Source organism: Schistocerca serialis, chromosome 4 (assembly GCF_023864345.2).
Source record: "Schistocerca serialis cubense isolate TAMUIC-IGC-003099 chromosome 4, iqSchSeri2.2, whole genome shotgun sequence".
Classification (NCBI taxonomy): domain Eukaryota; kingdom Metazoa; phylum Arthropoda; class Insecta; order Orthoptera; family Acrididae; genus Schistocerca; species Schistocerca serialis.
In genome coordinates this window covers 448,168,413-448,189,450 of record NC_064641.1, presented here as the reverse complement: position 1 = coordinate 448,189,450, position 21,038 = coordinate 448,168,413, and the positions used below count along the sequence as shown (strand labels likewise).

At 39.4% G+C, this 21,038-nt stretch overlaps 1 protein-coding gene across 2 annotated transcripts in view; it reads left to right on the top strand.

The window, feature by feature from the left end:
* Positions 1 to 21,038, top strand: part of LOC126475084 (ABC transporter G family member 23) — a 380,919-nt gene that overhangs the window by 337,355 nt on the left and 22,526 nt on the right. For both annotated transcript variants that reach the window (XM_050102651.1, XM_050102650.1), the window contains 2 exons: positions 835 to 905; positions 2,271 to 2,359. In XM_050102651.1, the coding sequence (XP_049958608.1) occupies positions 835 to 905; positions 2,271 to 2,359 (160 nt within the window). The remainder of the gene's footprint in view (positions 1 to 834; positions 906 to 2,270; positions 2,360 to 21,038) is intronic.

Here is a 21,038-nt window from a genome sequence, read left to right as displayed (position 1 = left end):
TTCACCAAAGCTGAACAAAATCAAAGTTAATATTGGTATTTTCTGTAGCTCTCAGAGGGAATTTAGTTGTATAAATCATAGAAGCCCCTTTTGTTTGGAAATTAATGCTACTTTTACTCTTTTACTTCAGCCATAACCCATCTGATTCAGGATTTTGAGCAACTTTTCCTGCTCTTCCTCTCAACTAAATTAAACTAAAATAATCTATTTTTGAAAACGTATTTGGATAGATAAAAAATTTACTCACCAAGTGGCAGCAGGAAAACACACATATAAAAGGTATTATGCATGCAAGTTTTCAAAGCCAGTGGCTACTCCTTCTGGCAGAAGGGCTGGAGGGGAATGAAGAGGTGTAAAGGAAAGGAATTGGTGATGTTTATTTAATGGGTAGAGTTTGTAAAAGTCACCCAGAACCCTGGGTCAGAGGAGACTTACTGCATGGGATGAGAAGGAAAGACTCAGATGAGAAGGAAAGACTCTTTCCACCAGTCCTTTTCCTTCACCCCTCTCCCTTCTCCTTCAACCCTTCTGCTAGAAAAGGAGCCATTGACTCCAAAAACTTGCATACGTAATACCTTTTATATGTGTCTTTTCCTGCCACTGCCTGGTGAGTAGATTTTTTACCCTTCCATTTACGTTATGTAACCAAATAAACCAAAAGTTAAGACATCAGGAGCTGTAATCATAGTTTATTGTTTGTCAGCATTGCTCTAACAGTTCCCTGCTTTATTGAACATGAAAAGTAAATTATTCTCTTCTCTCCATTACTGTTAACTTTATGTAGTATTGTGATTGATGTAAAACTCATTATAATTGCATTGTCTTGTTTCATAGTTTGAGAAGCCTGTTTATGGTGCAATAATACCAAACTTCAGAGACTTTGCTGCTCCTGGAGTCCTCTTAACGTAAGTATTATTTGAAAACTTTTTGGTGACTCTTTAATTTGTTATTTAACTCTGGATATTTAGAAAAACTACATTTCATTTCACAAACTGAACTTCATTGTATAACTTATCAGACTGCTGCACGATGAATGTAAACTGCAGCCAGGTTTCATGGTTTTCAACTATATTTGACATATAAAATGTTAAAAGCTGTCTTTATAAATACTTTCCTGCACATTCTAACATTTCTTACTTTGTGATAATAACGTGTAGCATAGGTTCATGAGAGACCTTAGAGATCCTCAAGATAACAACAGGCATGATGATAACTTGTGCACTTTAAGCCCCCTGGAAATAATGTGACACGACATAGTGATACGGATAAAAAGTAGCCTATATAAGAAAACTGGTCTCAGCTATGGAGTGGGACTTAGACTGCATGGTGTCTCTCCACTGGTGGCACACAGAATGCACAATATATCTGGTGTTCAGCACAGTTTTTCAGATATTCTTCCCACTGCTGGATAAACACTCTACACATCAAGAATGTTCTCTGATGGCAGTATTAGGACTGTAATCATTTGGTAGTTCCAGTTGAATAATTTGATGCAAGTCCAGGGTGTGAGCTGGGCATTCTAGGTGTGTGATGTCACATTGCAAGTTCTCATCCACCAGGCCAGTTCTGTATGATTAGGAGTTCAACAAGTAGCCAATTTGAACATCCATCAGGTTAACTTCCATTAGGAAAGTGGGTACACTCAGCAAAATATAGAGCGCAGCAATCAGTCGCCCTTTTTTTTCCCCAGGTTTTATTTGGCAAATCCAGATTTTGGCTAGTGCCTAGCCATTATGAATACACTATTTTCTAGTCTCAATACATGTCAGTTCCCTGTTGTTTGGGCATCAGTAGGACTGACACCTGATACATGTCAGTTCCCTGTTCTTTGGGCGTCACTTCTACTAATGCCCAAACAACAGGCAACTGACATGTATCGAGAATAGAAAATAGTGCATTCATAATGGCTAGGCACTCACCAAAATCTGGATTTGCTACAATTTATAAAAAAATTGAATGTATTTAATTTCAGAAATGACAATGCTGCATTCTTCCACAAACCGTGGTTTTATTGCAGACTAACTCTATAGCTAAGAACAGGGTTAAAAAAACATAAAAAAATTTGTGCACACCAAGTGGTGGCAGGGGAACACACATATAAATGTGTAGATATATACTCTCCTGCCACCACTTGGCTAGCAGATTTTTTTATCTATCAACTTGCATTATATTTTCAAAAAATGGATTATTTTTGTTGTAAAACATTAGTTGATAAATAATCAAAGTGTGCACTCATGCTTACATTTATTTTTTTTTCTTTCTATCCACAGGATCATTTTCTTCCTGTCAGTGGCATTGACATCTGGTGCAATGTTAATTGAGAGAAATGATGGTCTTCTGGAAAGGGGTTTAGTTGCAGGTAAAGATTATATGACATAGGCATATTCTCTATTTCTCCTATGTAGCATATACTGCCTGAGGAAAAGGGTGAAATCTTCTCCTCTGTGTAATACATCAGCTTTCATTTTTGGGTGGTACATAAGAAAGTGAATAATAACACTCATACTGTTTAGAAGAAATGCTGAGAAAATCAGCTGCCCATTTAATATTTCTGATAGGTACAGTGTAGCAGGTTACATGGAAGCAAGAACACTGTGAAGAATCTGGATTCTTTAATATGCTGTTTGTCAGACATCATCAAGCAGTTAACAGTCTGTAGTTACATCAATGCAAATTTTCTAAATGGTTCTGATAGGAAAAATGATCAGGAAACATTATTTGGATCTTACAATTTGATCTCAGTAATTAACTTTCCAACACAGGTGGCTAAATACATTAGGACCCTAATTGATAACATTCTCTTCTGAGAAGCTCAAAGCAAGAAAATGACTGTTTACCTAATAACATACAATTAATTAGTATTGATAAGGTAGTGACTTACACTAGGGATACTCCTCAGTGAAAATCTGTTACAATAATCAATGACTCCAGGACAAATGTTTTTAAGAATAGTTACAAGAGATGACCTGGGATGTAGTTTATAATGAACCAAATACTAACATAAAATGTAATCGGATCCATGATAAATTCATATCATTATTTGAAAACAGCTTCCCTCATAAGCTAATCAGAATGGACATTAAACAACCATGTAAAAAACCATGGATCACTAGATGGATCAAAGTATCTTGTGAAAGGAAAAGGGAAATGTAATTGTTGGTAAGAAGAAGTAGAGGTTGTTCAGTAGTTGCACACTAAAAAACTACTTGAAATTACTAAGGAAAATTATTGAAAATCAAGGAACATGTATTTAATGTCAGAAATCAGTCATTCTGACAACAGATTTGAGACTACATGGAATGTAGTGAAACAAGAGATGGGACAACCAACTATAAAAAGGATGACATCACTATTGAACTGAATGGAAGGACTATAAATGATGAGTCACAGCTAGTAAATAAATTTAATAATCATTTCTTAAATAAGGTAGAAAGCATAGGGACAAATAGTTCAAGAGAAAAATTACAGCAGTATGTTGAAAAAGCAACTCTCATAAAATTCCTTCATATGAATGTGTCACCTATTTCTCCTTCTAAAATTCTTACATTCTTTCAAAATTGGAAGCTCATCTAGTTTTGATGGTGATTCCAATACAGCTTAATATCTGCAGCATAGTGCCCAGAGTCGATCGCGGTCCTCTGGTTTGGAGCCGTGTGGAGGGTCTAAACCAGAGGCTCAGACGACTCTGCGACTATAATGGTTGCAAATTCATCGACCTCCGTTATTGGGTGGAGAACTGCAGGGCCCCCCTAGACAGGTCAGGCGTGCACTACACACCGGAAGCAGCTACTAGGGTAGCAGAGTACGTGTGGCGTGCACACGGGGGTTTTTTAGGTTAGAGGGACCCCCCCTTGGGCGAAACGATAAAATACCTGACGGCTTACCAGAGAGGACATTATCATCGTTGATAAAGAATGTCCGTCCTCAGAGACCAAAAACAGGAAAAGTTAACGTAATATTGGTAAACTGCAGGAGTATCCAGGGCAAGGTTCCTGAATTAGTATCTCTTATTGAAGGAAATAGTGCGCATATAGTATTAGGAACGGAAAGTTGGTTAAAACCGGAAGTGAACAGTAACGAAATCCTAGACACAGAATGGAATATATACCGCAAGGATAGGATAAACGCCAATGGTGGAGGAGTATTTATAGCAGTAAAGAATTCAATAATATCCAGTGAAGTTATTAGCGAATGCGAATGTGAAATAATCTGGGTTAAGTTAAGTATCAAAGGTGGGTCAGATATGATAGTCGGATGCTTCTATAGACCACCTGCATCAGCAACCGTAGTAGTTGAGCGCCTCAGAGAGAACCTGCAGAACGTCGTGAAGAAGTTTCGTGATCATACTATTGTAATAGGGGGAGACTTCAATCTACCAGGTATAGAATGGGATAGTCACACAATCAGAACTGGAGCCAGGGACAGAGACTCTTGTGACATTATCCTGACTGCCTTGTCCGAGAATTACTTCGAGCAGATAGTTAGAGACCCAACTCGTGAAGCTAACGTTTTAGACCTCATAGCAACAAATAGACCGGAACTTTTCGACTCCGTGAATGTAGAAGAGGGTATCAGTGATCATAAGTCAGTGGTTGCATCAATGACTACAAGTGTAATAAGAAATGCCAAGAAAGGAAGGAAAATATATTTGCTTAACAAGAGTGATAGGGCACAAATCGCAGAATATCTGAGTGACCACCATCAAACGTTCATTTCTGAGGAAGAGGATGTGGAACAAAAATGGAAAAAATTCAGAAACATCGTCCAGTACGCCTTAGATAAGTTCGTACCGACTAAGGTCCAAAGCGAGGGGAAAGATCCACCGTGGTATAACAATCATGTACGAAAGGTACTACGGAAACAAAGAAAGCTTCATCATAGGTTTAAGAGTAGTCGAATCATAGCTGATAAGGAAAAGCTGAACGAAGTGAAAAAGAGCGTAAAGAGAGCAATGAGAGAAGCATTCAACGAATTCGAACATAAAACATTGGCAAACAATCTAAACAAGAACCCTAAAAAGTTTTGGTCATATGTAAAATCGGTAAGCGGATCTAAATCCCCTATTCAGTCACTCGTTGACCACGATGGAACCGAAACAGAGGACGACCGAAGAAAGGCAGAAATACTGAATTCAGTGTTCCGAAACTGTTTCACTGCGGAAAATCGTAACACGGTCCCTGACTTCAGCCGTCGCACGGACGCCAAAATGGAAAATATTGAAATAAACGATATCGGAATTGAAAAACAACTGCTATCACTTAGTAGCGGAAAAGCATCCGGACCAGACGAGATACCCTTAAGATTCTACAGTGATTATGCTAAAGAACTTGCCCCCTTTCTATCAGCAATTTATCGTAGATCGCTGGAAGAACGTAAAGTACCTAGCGACTGGAAGAAAGCGCAGGTCGTTCCCATTTTCAAGAAGGGTCATAAATCAGATGCGAATAATTATAGGCCTATTTCGCTTACGTCAATCTGTTGTAGAATAATGGAACATGTTTTGTGTTCTCGTATTATGACGTTCTTAGATAATACAAATCTCCTTCATCATAACCAACATGGATTCCGCAAACAGAGATCATGTGAAACTCAGCTCGCCCTATTTGCCCAAGAAATTCACAGTGCCGTAGACACTGGCGAGCAGATTGATGCCGTATTCCTGGACTTCAGGAAGGCATTTGATACGGTTCCGCACTTACGTTTAGTGAAAAAAATACGAGCTTACGGAATATCGGACCAGGTTTGTGATTGGATTCAGGATTTCCTAGAAGAAAGAACACAACATGTCATTCTTAACGGTTCAAAATCTGCAGATGTAGAGGTAATTTCGGGAGTACCGCAGGGAAGCGTGATAGGACCTTTATTGTTTACAATATACATAAATGACTTAGTTGACAACATCGGTAGCTCCGTGAGGCTTGCAGATGACACGGTTGTCTACAAGAAAGTAGCAACATCAGAAGACTCGTACGTACTCCAGGAGGACCTGCAGAGGATTAATGCATGGTGCGACAGCTGGCAGCTTTCCCTAAACGTAGATAAATGTAATATAATGCGCATACATAGGGGCAGAAATCCATTCCAGTACGATTATGCCATAGGTGGTAAATCATTGGAAGCGGTAACGACCGTAAAATACTTAGGAGTTACTATCCGGAGCGATCTGAAGTGGAATGATCACATAAAACAAATAGTGGGAAAAGCAGGCGCCAGGTTGAGATTCATAGGAAGAATTCTAAGAAAATGTGACTCATCGACGAAAGAAGTAGCTTACAAAACGCTTGTTCGTCCGATTCTTGAGTATTGCTCATCAGTATGGGACCTTTACCAGGTTGGATTAATAGAAGAGATAGACATGATCCAGCGAAAAGCAGCGCGATTCGTCATGGGGACATTTAGTCAGCGCGAGAGCGTTACGGAGATGCTGAACAAGCTCCAGTGGCGGACACTTCAAGAAAGGCGTTACGCAATACGGAGAGGTTTATTATCGAAATTACGAGAGAGCACATTCCGGGAAGAGATGGGCAACATATTACTACCGCCCACATATATCTCGCGTAATGATCACAACGAAAAGATCCGAGAAATTAGAGCAAATACGGAGACTTACAAGCAGTCGTTCTTTCCACGCACAATTCGTGAATGGAACAGGGAAGGGGGGATCAGATAGTGGTACAATAAGTACCCTCCGCCACACACCGTAAGGTGGCTCGCGGAGTATAGATGTAGATGTAGATGTAGAAAGATTTGTTCCCATATGATGAACCCAATGTCATCTGAAATATGTAATACATCACTAACTCTAGGTGTTTTTCCACAGAGACTGAAATATGCCATTGTTAAACCCCTGAGAAGATGATATATTCTATAATAGTATCTCATCTGAGTAGCAATAATATGCTCTTTGCATTACAGAACAGCTGCTCTACTAAGAATGCCATTTACATGCTATCTTACCAAATTTTCCAAGGATTAAATAATAAAATAGTGCCAGTTGGTATTTTTTGTGACCAATGTAAGGCATTTGATGATGTGAATCATGGTATTCTCCTAGATAAATTTTATGTTTATAGACTGAAGTGGCAAGTAAAAATGTGTACTGAGGCTGGAAATGGAACTTGAATCTCTGCTTTCTAGGCAGATGTGTTCACCACTAAGCCACCTTAGCACTTCACACAGTTGCATGGATTACCCTGCTGTGCCTCCATCCTCGATCCAAATTCTCACTGCTGCTCCAGTTTACCTTAAATTCCCCTTTACACATGAACAGAATTGCCGAGGCCCTCCATGTTTTGGTCTAGCACCCTAACATCGAAAGTAGATGGGGAACCCAGCGTGAAAAACTGGGTGCCAGGCTGGAGCTCCATTTACATTTGATGCTGAGGCACTATTCGAGAACATGGAGAGCCTCGGCAATTCTGTTCATGTGCAAGGAGTATCTAAAGTAGACTCGGGCGGCAGTGAGAATTTCGATTGAGGAGACCCGGGTTCGATTCCTGGCTTTGGTACACATTTTCACTCACCACTTCAGTCCATATACATAAAATCACATCTGTATGAGACCAGTCTCTGAAATTGTGTCATTTCATTTCTATAATTAGTACCTGGAACTGGGTTTCAGGCTATATTCCCCATTTAGTTCAATACTGAAGTGCTATTCCAGAACATGGAGAGCCTCAGCAATTCTGTTAATTTATAAGGGAAAATTTAAAGTAGATAGGGGCATCAGTGAGAATTTAGATTGAGGAGGTAGGTGTGCCAGGGTAATCCATGTAATTGTGTGAACTGCTGTGCCAAGGTGGCTTAGTGGCTCATACACCTGCCTACTAAGCAGGAGATCTAGGTTTGATTCCTGGCCTTGGTACACATTTTCACTCACCGCATCAGTCTACATACATAAAATCATACCTGTATGAGACCAGCCCCCCCATGAACCATGGACCTTGCCGTTGGTGGGGAGGCTTGCATGCCTCAACGATACAGATAGCCATAACATAAGTGCAACCACAACGGAGGGGTATCTGTTAAGAGGCCAGACAAAATGTGGTTCCTGAAGAGGGGCAGCATCCTTTTCAGTAGGTGCAGGGGCAACAGTCTGGATGATTGACTGATCTGGCCCTGTAACACTATCCAAAACGGCCTTGCTGTTGTGGTACTGCAAATGGCTGAAAGCAAGGGGAAACTACAGCCGTAATTTTTACCGAGGGCATGCAGCTTTACTGTATGATTAAATGATGATGGCGTCCTCTTGGGCAAAATATTCCGGAGGTAAAATAGTCCCCCATTCGGATCTCCGGGCGAGGATGTCGTTATCAGGATAAAGATAAACTGGCGTTCTACAGATCGGAGCGTGGAATGTCAGATCCCTTAATCGGGCAGGTAGGTTAGAAAATTTAAAAAGGGAAATGTATAGGTTAAAGTTAGATAAAGTGGGAATTAGTGAAGTTCGGTGGCAGGAGGAGCAAGACTTTTGGTCAGGTGAATACAGGGTTATAAATACAAAATCAAATAGGGGTAATGCAGGAGTAGGTTTAATAATGAATAAAAAAATAGAAGTGCGGGTAAGCTACTGCAAACAGCATAGTGAACGCATTATTGTGGCCAAGATAGACATGAAACCCACGCCTACTACAGTAGTACAAGTTTATATACCAACTAGCTCTGCAAATGATGAAGAAATTGATGAAATGTATGATGAGATAAAAGAAATTATTCAGGTAGTGAAGGGAGATAAAAATTTATAGTCATGGGTTATTGGAATTTGACAGTAGGAAAAGGAAGAGAAGGAAACGTAGTAGGTGATTATGGATTGGGGCTAAGAAATGAAAGAGGAAGCTGTCTGGTAGAATTTTGCACAGAGCATAACTTAATCATAGCTAACACTTGGTTCAAGAATCATGAAAGAAGGTTGTATACATGGAAGAACCCTGGAGATACTAGAAGGTTTCAGATAGATTATATAATGGTAAGACAGAGATTTAGGAACCAGATTTTAAATTGTAAGACATTTCCAGGGGCAGATGTGGACTCTGACCACAATCTATTGGTTATGAACTGTAGATTAAAACTGAAGAAACTGCAAAAATGTGGGAATTTAAGGAGATGGGACATGGATAAACTGACTAAACCAGAGGTTGTACAGAGTTTCAGGGAGAGCATAAGGGAACAATTGACAGGAATTGGGGAAAGAAATACAATAGAAGAATAATGGTTAGCTTTGAGGAATGAAATAGTGAAGGCAGCAGAGGATAAAGTAGGTAAAAAGACGAGGGCTAGTAGATATACTTGGGTAACAGAAGAGATACTGAATTTAATTGATGAAAGAAGAAAATACAAAAATGCAGTAAGTGAAGAAGGCAAAAAGGAAAATAAACGTCTCAAAAACGAGATCGACAGGAAGTGCAAAATGGCTAAGCGGGCATGGCTAGAGGACAAATGTGAAGATGTAGAGGCTTATCTCACGAGGGGAAGATAGATACTGCCTACAGGAAAATTAAAGTGACCTTTGGAGAAAAGAGAACCACTTGCATGAATATCAAGAACTCAGATGGAAACGTAATTCTAAGCAAAGAAGGGAAAGCAGAAAGGTGGAAGGAGTATATAGAGGGTCTATACAGGGGCTATGTTCTTGAGGACAATATTATGGAAATGGAAGAGGAGGTAGATGAAGATGAAATGGGAGATATGATACTGCATGAAGAGTTTGACAGAGCACTGAAAGACCTAAGTCGAAACAAGGCCCTGGGAGTAGACAACATTCCATTAGAACTACTGACAGCCTTGGGAGAGCCAGTCCTGACAAAACTCTACCATCTGGTGAGCAAGATGTATGAGACAGGTGAAATTCCCTCAGACTTCAAGAAGACTATAATAATTGCAATCCCAAAGAAAGCAAATGTTGACAGATGTGAAAATTACCGAACTATCAGTTTAATAAGTCACAGCTGCAAAATACTAACGCAAATTCTTTGCAGACAAATGGAAAAACTAGTAGCAGCCGACCACGGGGAAGATCAGTTTGGATTCCATAGAAATGTTGGAACACGTGAGGCAATACTGACCCTATGACTTAGCTTAGAAGAAAGATTAAGGAAAGGCAAACCTATGTTTCTAGCATTTGTAGGCTTAGAGAAAGCTTTTGACAATGTTGACTGGAATACTCTCTTTCAAATTCTGAAGGTGGCAGGGGTAAAATACAGGGAGCAAAAGGCTATTTACAATTTGTACAGAAAGCAGATGGCAGCTATAAGAGTCGAGGGACATGAAAGGGAAGCAGTGGTTGAGAAGGGAGAGAGACAGGGTTGTACCCTCTCCCCGATGCTATTCAATCTGTATATTGAGCCAGCACTACAGGAAACAAAAGAAAAGTTCGGAGTAGGTATTAAAATCCATGAAGAAGAAATAAAAACTTTGAGGTTTGCCAATGACATTGTAATTCTGTCAGAGTCAGTGATGGACTTGGAAGAGCTGTTGAATGGAATGGACAGTGTCTTGAAAGGAGGGTATAAGATGAACATCAACAAAAGCAAAACGAGGATAATGGAATGTAGTTGAATTAAGTTGGGTGATGCTGAGGGAATTAGATAAGGAAATGAGACACTTAAAGTAGTAAAGGAGCTTTGCTATTTGGGGAGCAAAATAATTGATGATGTTCGAAGTAGAGAGGATATAAAATGTAGACTGGCAATGGCAAGGAAAGTGTTTCTGAAGAAGAGAAATTTGTTAACATCATGTATAGATTTAAGGGTCAGGAAGTCTTTTCTGGAAGTATTTGTATGGAGTGTAGCCTTGTATGGAAGTGAAACACGGACGTAAATAGTTTGGACAAGAATAGAATAGAGGCTTTCAAAATGTGGTGCTACAGAAGAATGCTGAAGATTAGATGGGTAGATCACATAACTAATGAGGTGGTATTGAATAGAATTGGGGAGAAGAGAAGCTTGTGACACAACTTGACTAGAAGAAGGGATTGGTTGGTACGACACACTCTGAGGAATGAAGGGATCACCAATTTAGTACTGGAGGGCAGCTTGGAGGGTAAAAATCGTAGAGGGAGACCAAGAGATGAGTACACTAAGCAGATTCAGAAGGATGTAGGCTGCAGTTGGTACTGGGAGATGAAGAAACTTGCACAGGGTAGAGTAGCATGGAGAGCTGCATCCAACCAGTCTCCGGACTGAAGGCCACAACAACAAGAACAACAATGAGACCAGTAAAGTCTCTGAAATTGTTTCATATCTTTCCTAGATAAATTGAAGTTTTATGGGATTGATTGTACAGTTAACCAATGAATAACGTTGTATCTAACCAAAAGAATGCAGAAAGCTGCACTTAGTAGTTCAACCAAGGTAGTCTAGGGACATTATTCTGACTGTGGAGCAGTCATGTATGGGGTCCCCAAGGCTCAATACTAGGTCCACAATAGTTCCTCATGTATGTAAACGATCTTTCATCTAATGTACAAAAAGTAGACATAGTACATTTTGCTGATGACACTAGTATTGTAATCAGTCAAAGCATACATATTTGATTTGATTTTGATTGTTGGAGAGACCAGAGAGATCATCTGAGACATTAGGAAAGTCAATATTACACAGTATATAAATGTTACACAAATAATTACAAAAACAAGAAAAATATTACACAATATAAATATTCCAAAAGTAATTATAGTACCTTTACACAAATACAAAACAGAGAAACGTCTAGTACAAACTGATATTGCATAGCAAATTTAGCCAATTACAGACTTACTCAGATATAGAAGCATATACAAACTGATCACATAAAGTGTAGTCATACCATATTCTTTGCCTCTCTTAAAAGTTCATCAGTTTTATAAATGCTCAGCTCAAGAAGAAATTCTTTTACTTTTTTTAATTGTTGAATTGGAAGATCTGTGATATATTGGGGTATGGCATTAAAAATTTTTTGGACTTGTATAGGAAGCACTTTTGTGTATTTTTATAGTTACATTGGAAAGAAACTATGTCCTGCTTGTTTCTTGTGTTATAATTATGTCACATGTCATACTGTTGATAACAGGAATAGTTTTCCTTAATATTCATTACACACTGTAGTATAAATATTGATGGTAGGGTCATAATCTGTAATTTTTTAAAGCTTGGCATACAGTGAGCTCTGCGTGCCAAGCTACATATCAGTCTTATTGCCTTCTTTTGTAGTTTGAAGACATTAGCTGCCTTGCTTTGATTTCTGCACATTATTGTGCCGTAGAAAATTTGACTGTGTAATAAAGCAAAATAAACCACTTTAAGCGCTGACACATTTAGACAAAGATGAAGCTTCCTCATCATCATCATCATCATTGAAGACTGATTATGCCTTTCAGCGTTCAGTCTGGAGCATAGCCCCTTTATAAAATTCCTCCATGATCCCCTATTCAGTGCTAACATTGGTGCCTCTTCTGATGTTAAACCTATTACTTCAAATATCCAGGTACCTTCTCCTTGGTCTGCCCCGACTCCTCCTACCCTCTACTGCTGAACCCATGAGTCTCTTAGGTAACCTTGCTTCTCCCATGTGTGTAACATGACCCCACCATCTAAGCCTGTTCGCCCTGACTGCTAAATCTCTAGAGTTCATTCCCAGTTTTTCTTTGATTTCCTCATTGTGGACACCCTCCTGCCATTGTTCCCATCTACTAGTACCTGCAATCATCCTAGCTACTTTCATATCCGTAACCTCAACCTTGTTGATAAGGTACCCTGAATCCACCCAGCTTTCACTCCCATACAACAAAGTTGGTCGAAAGATTGAACGGTGCACAGATAACTTAGTCTTGGTACTGACTTCCTTCTTGCAGAAAAGAGTAGATCGTAGCTGAGCGCTCACTGCATTAGCTTTGGTACACCTCATTTCCAGTTCTTTCACTATGTTACCATCCTGTGAGAAATTGCATCCTAAGTACTTGAAACCGTCCACCTGTTCTAACTTTGTTCCTCCTATTTGGCACTCAATCCATTTATATTTCCTTCCCACTGACATTACTTTCGCTTTGAAGATGCTAATCTTCATACCATAGTCCTTACATTTTTGATCTAGCTCTGAAATATTACTTTGCAAACTTTCAATCGAATCTGCCATCACAACTAAGTCATCCGCATATGCAAGACTGCTTATTTTGTGTTCACATATCTTAATCTCACCCAGCCAGTCTATTGTTTTCAACATATGATCCATAAATAATATGAACAACAGTGGAGACAGGTTGCAGCCTTGTCTTACCCCTGAAACTACTCTGAACCATGAACTCAATTTACCGTCAACTCTAATTGCTGCCTGACTATCCATGTAAAGACCTTTAATTGCTTGCAAAAGTTTGCCTCCTATTCCATAATCTCGTAGAACAGACAATAACTTCCTCCTAGGAACCCGGTCATATGCCTTTTCTAGATCTATAAAGCATAGATACAATTCCCTGTTCCACTCATAACACTTCTCCATTATTTGCCGTAATCTAAAGATCTGGTCCTGACAACCTCTAAGAGGCCTAAACCCACACTGATTTTCATCCAATTGGTCCTCAACTAATACTCGCACTTTCCTTTCAACAATACCTGAGAAGATTTTACCCACAACGCTGATTAAAGAGATACCTCTGTAGTTGTTACAATCTTTTCTGTTTCCATGTTTAAAGATTGGTGTGATTACTGCTTTTGTCCAGTCTGATGGAACCTGTCCCGACTCCCAGGCCATTTCAATTATCCTGTGTAGCCATTTAAGACCTGACATTCCACTGTATTTGATGAGTTCTGACTTAATTTCATCCACCCCAGCTGCTTTATTGCACTGCAATCTATTGACCATTTTCTCCACTTCCTCAAATGTGATCCTATTTCCATCATCATTCCTATCCCATTCTGCCTCAAAATCTGAAACATTACTGATTGTATTTTCACCTACATTGAGCAATTCTTCAACATATTCCCTCCATCTGCCCAAGGCATCCTCAGGATTCACCAGCAGTTTGCCTGACCTGTCCAAAATACTTGTCATTTCCTTCTTACCTCCCTTTCAAAGACTGCTAATTACACTCCAGAGTGGTTTTCCAGCAGCTTGACCCATAGTCTCCAACCTGTTTCCAAAGTCTTCCCAAGATTTCTTCTTGGATGCTGCAATTATCTGTTTGGCTTTGTTTCTTTCTTCAACATAACTTTCTCTGTCTACCCGAGTTCTAGTATGTAGCCATTTTTGGTACGCCTTCTTTTTCCTTTTACAGGCTGCCTTGACTGTGTCATTCCACCAAGCTGTTTGCTTCATCCTACTTTTACATACTACTGTTCCAAGACATTCTTTAGCCACTTCTAGTACTGTGTCCCTGTACCTTGTCCATTCCTTTTCCAGTGACTGTAATTGACTACATTCAACTAACTGGTACCTTTCTGAGATCGCTGTTATGTACTTGTGCCTAATTTCCTTATCCTGAAGTTTCTCCACTCTTATCCTCCTACATACGGACCTGACCTCCTGCACTTTCGGCCTCACAGTCCCAATTTCACTGCAGATGTGATTACTGCTTTTGTCCAGTCTGATGGAACCTGTCCCGACTCCCAGGCCATTTCAATTATCCTGTGTAGCCATTTAAGACCTGACATTCCACTGTATTTGATGAGTTCTGACTTAATTTCATCCACCCCAGCTGCTTTATTGCACTGCAATCTATTGACCATTTTCTCCACTTCCTCAAATGTGATCCTATTTCCATCATCATTCCTATCCCATTCTGCCTCAAAATCTGAAACATTACTGATTGTATTTTCTCCACTTCCTCAAATGTGATCCTATTTCCATCATCATTCCTATCCCATTCTGCCTCAAAATCTGAAACATTACTGATTGTATTTTCACCTACATTGAGCAATTCTTCAACATATTCCCTCCATCTGCCCAAGGCATCCTCAGGATTCACCAGCAGTTTGCCTGACCTGTCCAAAATACTTGTCATTTCCTTCTTACCTCCCTTTCAAAGACTGCTAATTACACTCCAGAGTGGTTTTCCAGCAGCTTGACCCATAGTCTCCAACCTGTTTCCAAAGTCTTCCCAAGATTTCTTCTTGGATGCTGCAATTATCTGTTTGGCTTTGTTTCTTTCTTCAACATAACTTTCTCTGTCTACCCGAGTTCTAGTATGTAGCCATTTTTGGTACGCCTTCTTTTTCCTTTTACAGGCTGCCTTGACTGTGTCATTCCACCAAGCTGTTTGCTTCATCCTACTTTTACATACTACTGTTCCAAGACATTCTTTAGCCACTTCTAGTACTGTGTCCCTGTACCTTGTCCATTCCTTTTCCAGTGACTGTAATTGACTACATTCAACTAACTGGTACCTTTCTGAGATCGCTGTTATGTACTTGTGCCTAATTTCCTTATCCTGAAGTTTCTCCACTCTTATCCTCCTACATACGGACCTGACCTCCTGCACTTTCGGCCTCACAGTCCCAATTTCACTGCAGATTAAATAATGATCAGTGTCATCAAAGAATCCCCTGAATACACATGTGTCCCTCACAGCCTTCCTGAATTCCTGATCTGTTATTATATAGTCAATGACAGATCTGGTTCCCCTGCCTTCCAAGTATACCGGTGAATGTTCTTATATATCTAAAAACAAAGATGTAGTGAATTACCAAATGAAAGTGCTGGCAGGTCGACAGACACACAAACAAACACAAACATACACACAAAATTCAAGCTTTCGCAACAAACTGTTGCCTCATCAGGAAAGAGGGAAGGAGAGGGAAAGACGAAAGGATGTGGGTTTTAAGGGAGAGGGTAAGGAGTCATTCCAATCCCGGGAGCGGAAAGACTTACCTTAGGGGGAAAAAAGGACGGGTATACACTCGCACACACACACATATCCATGTTCTTATGTTTAAAAAAGGAGTTTGTGATCACTAAGCCCATACTGGCACAGAAATCCAAGAGTTGTTTCCCGTTCCTGTTGGCCTCCATATCCTCTCCAAATTTACCCATAACCTGTTCATACCCTTCTGTTCGATTTCCAGTCCTGGCATTAAAATCACCCATGAGCAGAACGCTGTCCTTGTCCTTTACTCTAACAACTACATCACTGAGTGCATCATAAAAACTATCCATCTTATCTTGATCTGTCTCTTCACAGTGCGAATATACTGACACAATCCTAATTTTCTTGCTAGACACTGTCAAATCTATCCACATCAGTCGTTCGTTTACATACCTTATTGCAACTATGCTGGGTTCCATTTCTTTCCTGATGTAAAGCCCTACACCCCATTGTGTTATTCCTGCTTTGACTCCTGACAGGTAGACCTTGTATTCTCCCACTTCCTCTTCTTTCTCACCCCTTACCCGAATGTCACTAACAGCTAAAACGTCCAGCCCCATCTTACTTGCAGCCTCTGCCAGCTCTTCTTCCCAGAGTAGCCCCCATTGATATTAATAGCTCCCCATCTCATTACCATTTGTTTGCCAAGTCGTATTTTAGGATTCCCTGGTTTGTCAGTTAGAGGTGGGACTCTGTCACCTCCAAAGGTCCGAGGCATTTTGCTCTGATTGTTGCCAGCATCATATTTAAAGTACCAGGGAAGCAGGTTGCTAGCCTTACTTGCCCCGAGTCCCATTGGGTTTTACCCGTAACGGTTGAGGGACTAACCGGTGGATTTGGTAGTCTTTGCCATATGAGCACAAAGGTGACACGACTCAGAATATGTCCGAGATGCCCAGCCTTATTCCAAAGTAACTGGTATCCCGACTGTGGGGACCACTTACTTGTCCACTCATACGTTGCCCGTGGTTCATGAACTAGGACATGACTACAGGATCCCACACCATGAACCACATGAAGCTTCCTTAGAGCAAATATTCCTTTGCTAATGTTGCTTCCCACTTTTTCTATATGGCTGCTCCAGGATAATTTTGAATCAATTGGAATTCCAATGTAATTAACAGCGTTTGAGCTCTGCTCAAATTCAGTGTTATTATTCCACAATGCATACAGGTCTTTTTTTTTTTTCGGTTGACAAAAACGGAATTAGCTTTACACCAGTTTTCAACTTTGACAGCACACTGGTCTGCTTCATATTTCACCTTCTGTGCTGTTTCCGCAGCTATACATACTGCAAGATCGTCTGCAACTAAATAAGTCCTAGTTGACAGCCCAACTGTGTTACATAGTAAGTCATTTACATAAGTAATAAATAGACTTGGGCCAAGTACAGAACCTTGTGGGACACCCATGTCCACAGGTAAGTAATTCGTGATTCTGCACCATTAAAAACCACCTTCTGCACTCTGTCATTTAGATAAGTCTTATCAGTTCCAGAGCACTCCCTGTAAAGCCATAGAATTGCAGTTTGTTCAATAAGATTTCATGAGACACAGTGCCGAAAGCTTTTGATAAATAAAAGAGTTTATTCTGAACCACTAGCTTGCTTTCTAGTTGCTTCACACATTTTGTTAAAAGTGATAAGGCAGATTTAACAGTTCCTAACTCTGATCTGAAGCCAAATTGACTATCAGTGAAGATTTTGTTTTCTTCAAAGTATTTTACTATTTGAATATTTAGTTTAGCTTCTGTCGCTTTAGACAATTATCACAACTTGAGAGGCTGCCTTTTTTGTGTATTGGAGTGACTTTAACAAACTTTAGTGCCTTTGGGAACTGAGCCTCCAATATATATGTATTTACTACATGTGTTATCAATTCTGGCAATTGAACTGAATCACACTTTAACGTGGCTGAACTTAAACCACAAACATCATTACTGAAAGTGTTCTTCATTTTTTTCACTATATTAGTAACATCCCGTACCTTGACCAGTTTAAAGCTAAATGCACTTTCAGGCTTTGTGGTGTTTCTCAGGTAATAATTGTGGTCAGTGGTTATATTGAAAGTGCCATTCACCTTTATTATTTCTTGCACCTTCTCAGTGAAGATTGTATTTAACTGTGCAGCATGCAGATTACTGCTTTCAGCCTGTGAAGTCATTTTCCTATTGCACCGGCTATTAATGATCTTCCAGATTGCACGTGTTTTATTTTCATATGTTAGTATTATATCTTCATTTTTTTACACCCAGCTCCCTTTAAGGCGTGTCTTAATCTTTACTTTTTCACTGTGAGCATGTTTTTAATTACTTGAGAACCTGTACTTCTATACATCATAATATTGATCACACTCCCTCTTGATCTTCAACACCTTTTCATCCTGGACCTTATTTACTCTAAGTGCCTTTTTATTGTTTAATAACTTAATGGGAAAGGACATCTTAGCATATACAGAAAGAGTTGATATGAGATCTTCCACCCTTTTATCTATTGCATGTTCTCAAAACCTGCAACCAATTACTTTTATCAGTATGATACTTAAACATATTTAGATTATCATAATTAACCACACATACTTTCTTTCCTGGCACGTGGACTGAGTCAGTGTTACAATTTCTTTTATACCTGTTCTAAGAAATAGTGGCTGGTGGTCAGATACCAGGTCTTAATTACCTCTGACTTGAGGTGCATTTACTCATTTGATACAACTATATTGTCAATACAGGTACCTGTACCTTTATAATGTGGCCTTGTTATTTCAGTGGTTGTCATATAAAGACCAAAAGAATTTAATAAATTACTTACATATGAGTTATATAGATAGTGGAGGTTATATAGATAGTGGACAACTGAAAATTCAAATTGAAATCTCCGCAGATTATTATTCTACACTTATACTTACAGACTGTCTCACATAAAGACACTAACTTGTTAACAAAATCATCTGTTGAATTGCCTCCAGTCTTAGTTGAATACAAAGCAACAACTGTATAGGACGTGGAAGAGCAGTTTAAGTGTTAGCAAGTCGTTTCTGAAAGTATTTGTACGGAGTGTAGCCATGTATGGAAGTGAAACATGGACAATAAATAGTTTGGACAAGAAGAGAATAGAAACTTTCGAAATGTGGTGCTACAGAAGAATGCCGAAGGTTAGATGGGTAGATCACATAGCTAATGAGGAGGTATTGAATAGAATTGGGGAGAAGATGGAGTTTGTGGCACAACTTGACAAGAAGAAGGGACCGGTTGGTAGGACATGTTCTGAGGCATCAGGGGATCACAAATTTAGCATTGGAGGGCAGCGTGGAGGGTAAAAATCATAGAGGGAGACCAAGAGATGAATACACTAAGCAGATTCAGAAGGATGTAGGTTGCAGTAAGTACTGGGAGATGAAGAAGCTTGCACGGGATACGGTAGCATGGAGAGCTGCATCAAACCAGTCTCAGGACTTAAGACCACAACAACAACAACAATCTAACAGCTGCAATTTCACAGAAAATTTCTAAAGATAATGTTTTAACTTTTGCTATTGGTCCATATTTAATTCTTTTTTTTTTTTTTTTTTTTTTTTTTAGAAATATCACCCACCCACCATGATTTTTATTAGATCTGCAATATTTGACAGCTAGGGTGTAGTTCTCAGGGCAGAATAGATCTATTTCATCATCCTTTAACCAGTGTTCTACGAGACAGACTGTATCTATGTGGTAAGTCTCTATGACATCTTCCACTACTTTCAACTTATTAGATAAACATTGTACATTCCAGTGAAGGACATTAAAACCGTCTGATCTGTGCTTGAGTCTGTTTACCTTGATATCTTCCTCCCCCTTTGGCCTACCACTAAAAAATCATTTAGATGGGAGGGAAGCACTGTTTTCCGTTTACTCACTCTGTTAGTATTTGGTCTTGTTACTGGGATTAGTGATGATGCCGATTCATCTGCTGCTGCTGCTGCTGCTGGTGGTGGTGGTAGTGGTTCTGCCATGTCTGATGGTGGATTGTCAGCTACTGTTGTGACTATGCCTACTGTTGCTATTAATGCTCCTGGTGATTTCACAGTTTCCATTGTGATTAATTCTGTATGAGATGAAGCTGTGGCTTGACTGTCTGCTGATGTTTCTGCTGCTGCTGCTGCTGATAATGGTTCTGTTGTGGCATCTGATGGTTGTACTACTGCTGTTGTTCCTAGTGTATTTAACATTTCCATTGTGGTTTCTTGTTTTTCATTTAAAACTACTATTACTGGTACTGCTAGGCCTAATTCTCTAATGTCCTCACTACTTTTTGTAGGTGACAATGTTTTTAAGGTATGTTTTAACTTCCAGCAGGACCTTATTAATATTGCAATGTTTGCACATAGTTTGCTTTTCCTCTTCTGTTTAAGTAAGTACCATGATGTATAAAGTGCCCTCTGTGCAATATAGCATTCACATCCAAGGTACTGACAATGGAGTACACACCTTCCAAGTCCATTATTGCACTATTTAGTGTATAGATTGCTAGGTTGTTTTCTGGTTTATCATAATGATAGGGAATTGTACACATCACAATTCTGGTATTGGTAATTACTGAACATAATCTTTTGTGGTAATCATAAGATAGTTACTGTTTTTTTATAGTCATTTGAGCCTGAAAGAATTACAATTACATCATTTAAAGTAAAGTCTTTTGTTAACTTGTATACATCCTTGATCACATTCGCAAACAGTACATTTGGTTTGATTATTGCAGATGCACTGAACTGTGACTCCAGAGTTTCCCTTAAAATTGAAGCACAATGTCTGCCTTAAGCATCTGACAACAGTAAAATCTTTTTTGTTCCATTAACGTTACGTTTCACAGTGTCCCTGCTTTCATAATTAATATTTACACTTCTGTCTATAGTGTTACTGTCACATAATTTCAATACAGATCCATCATTATCAGACTCAATTTTAGATACTTTTGTGATGATGTCCTTGTCTACACTTTTTTTGGTCATTAAGAAACTGGATTTGTCAGTACTTAAACCTACAGCCTTTTCTTGTGTGTTATGTTGGGAGGATGAATTTTTTAGGCCTACCACCGTTTGTTTGCTTTGCGGCCTCTCCTGTAACACTAAACTGTTCGCATTAGGCCTAGTTGCAGAAATATTATCTCCGTCCTCTGTTTAAAGAACTTAAAACCTGTTGCTTGTTCTTCTAATTGATGAACAATCTTTTGAAA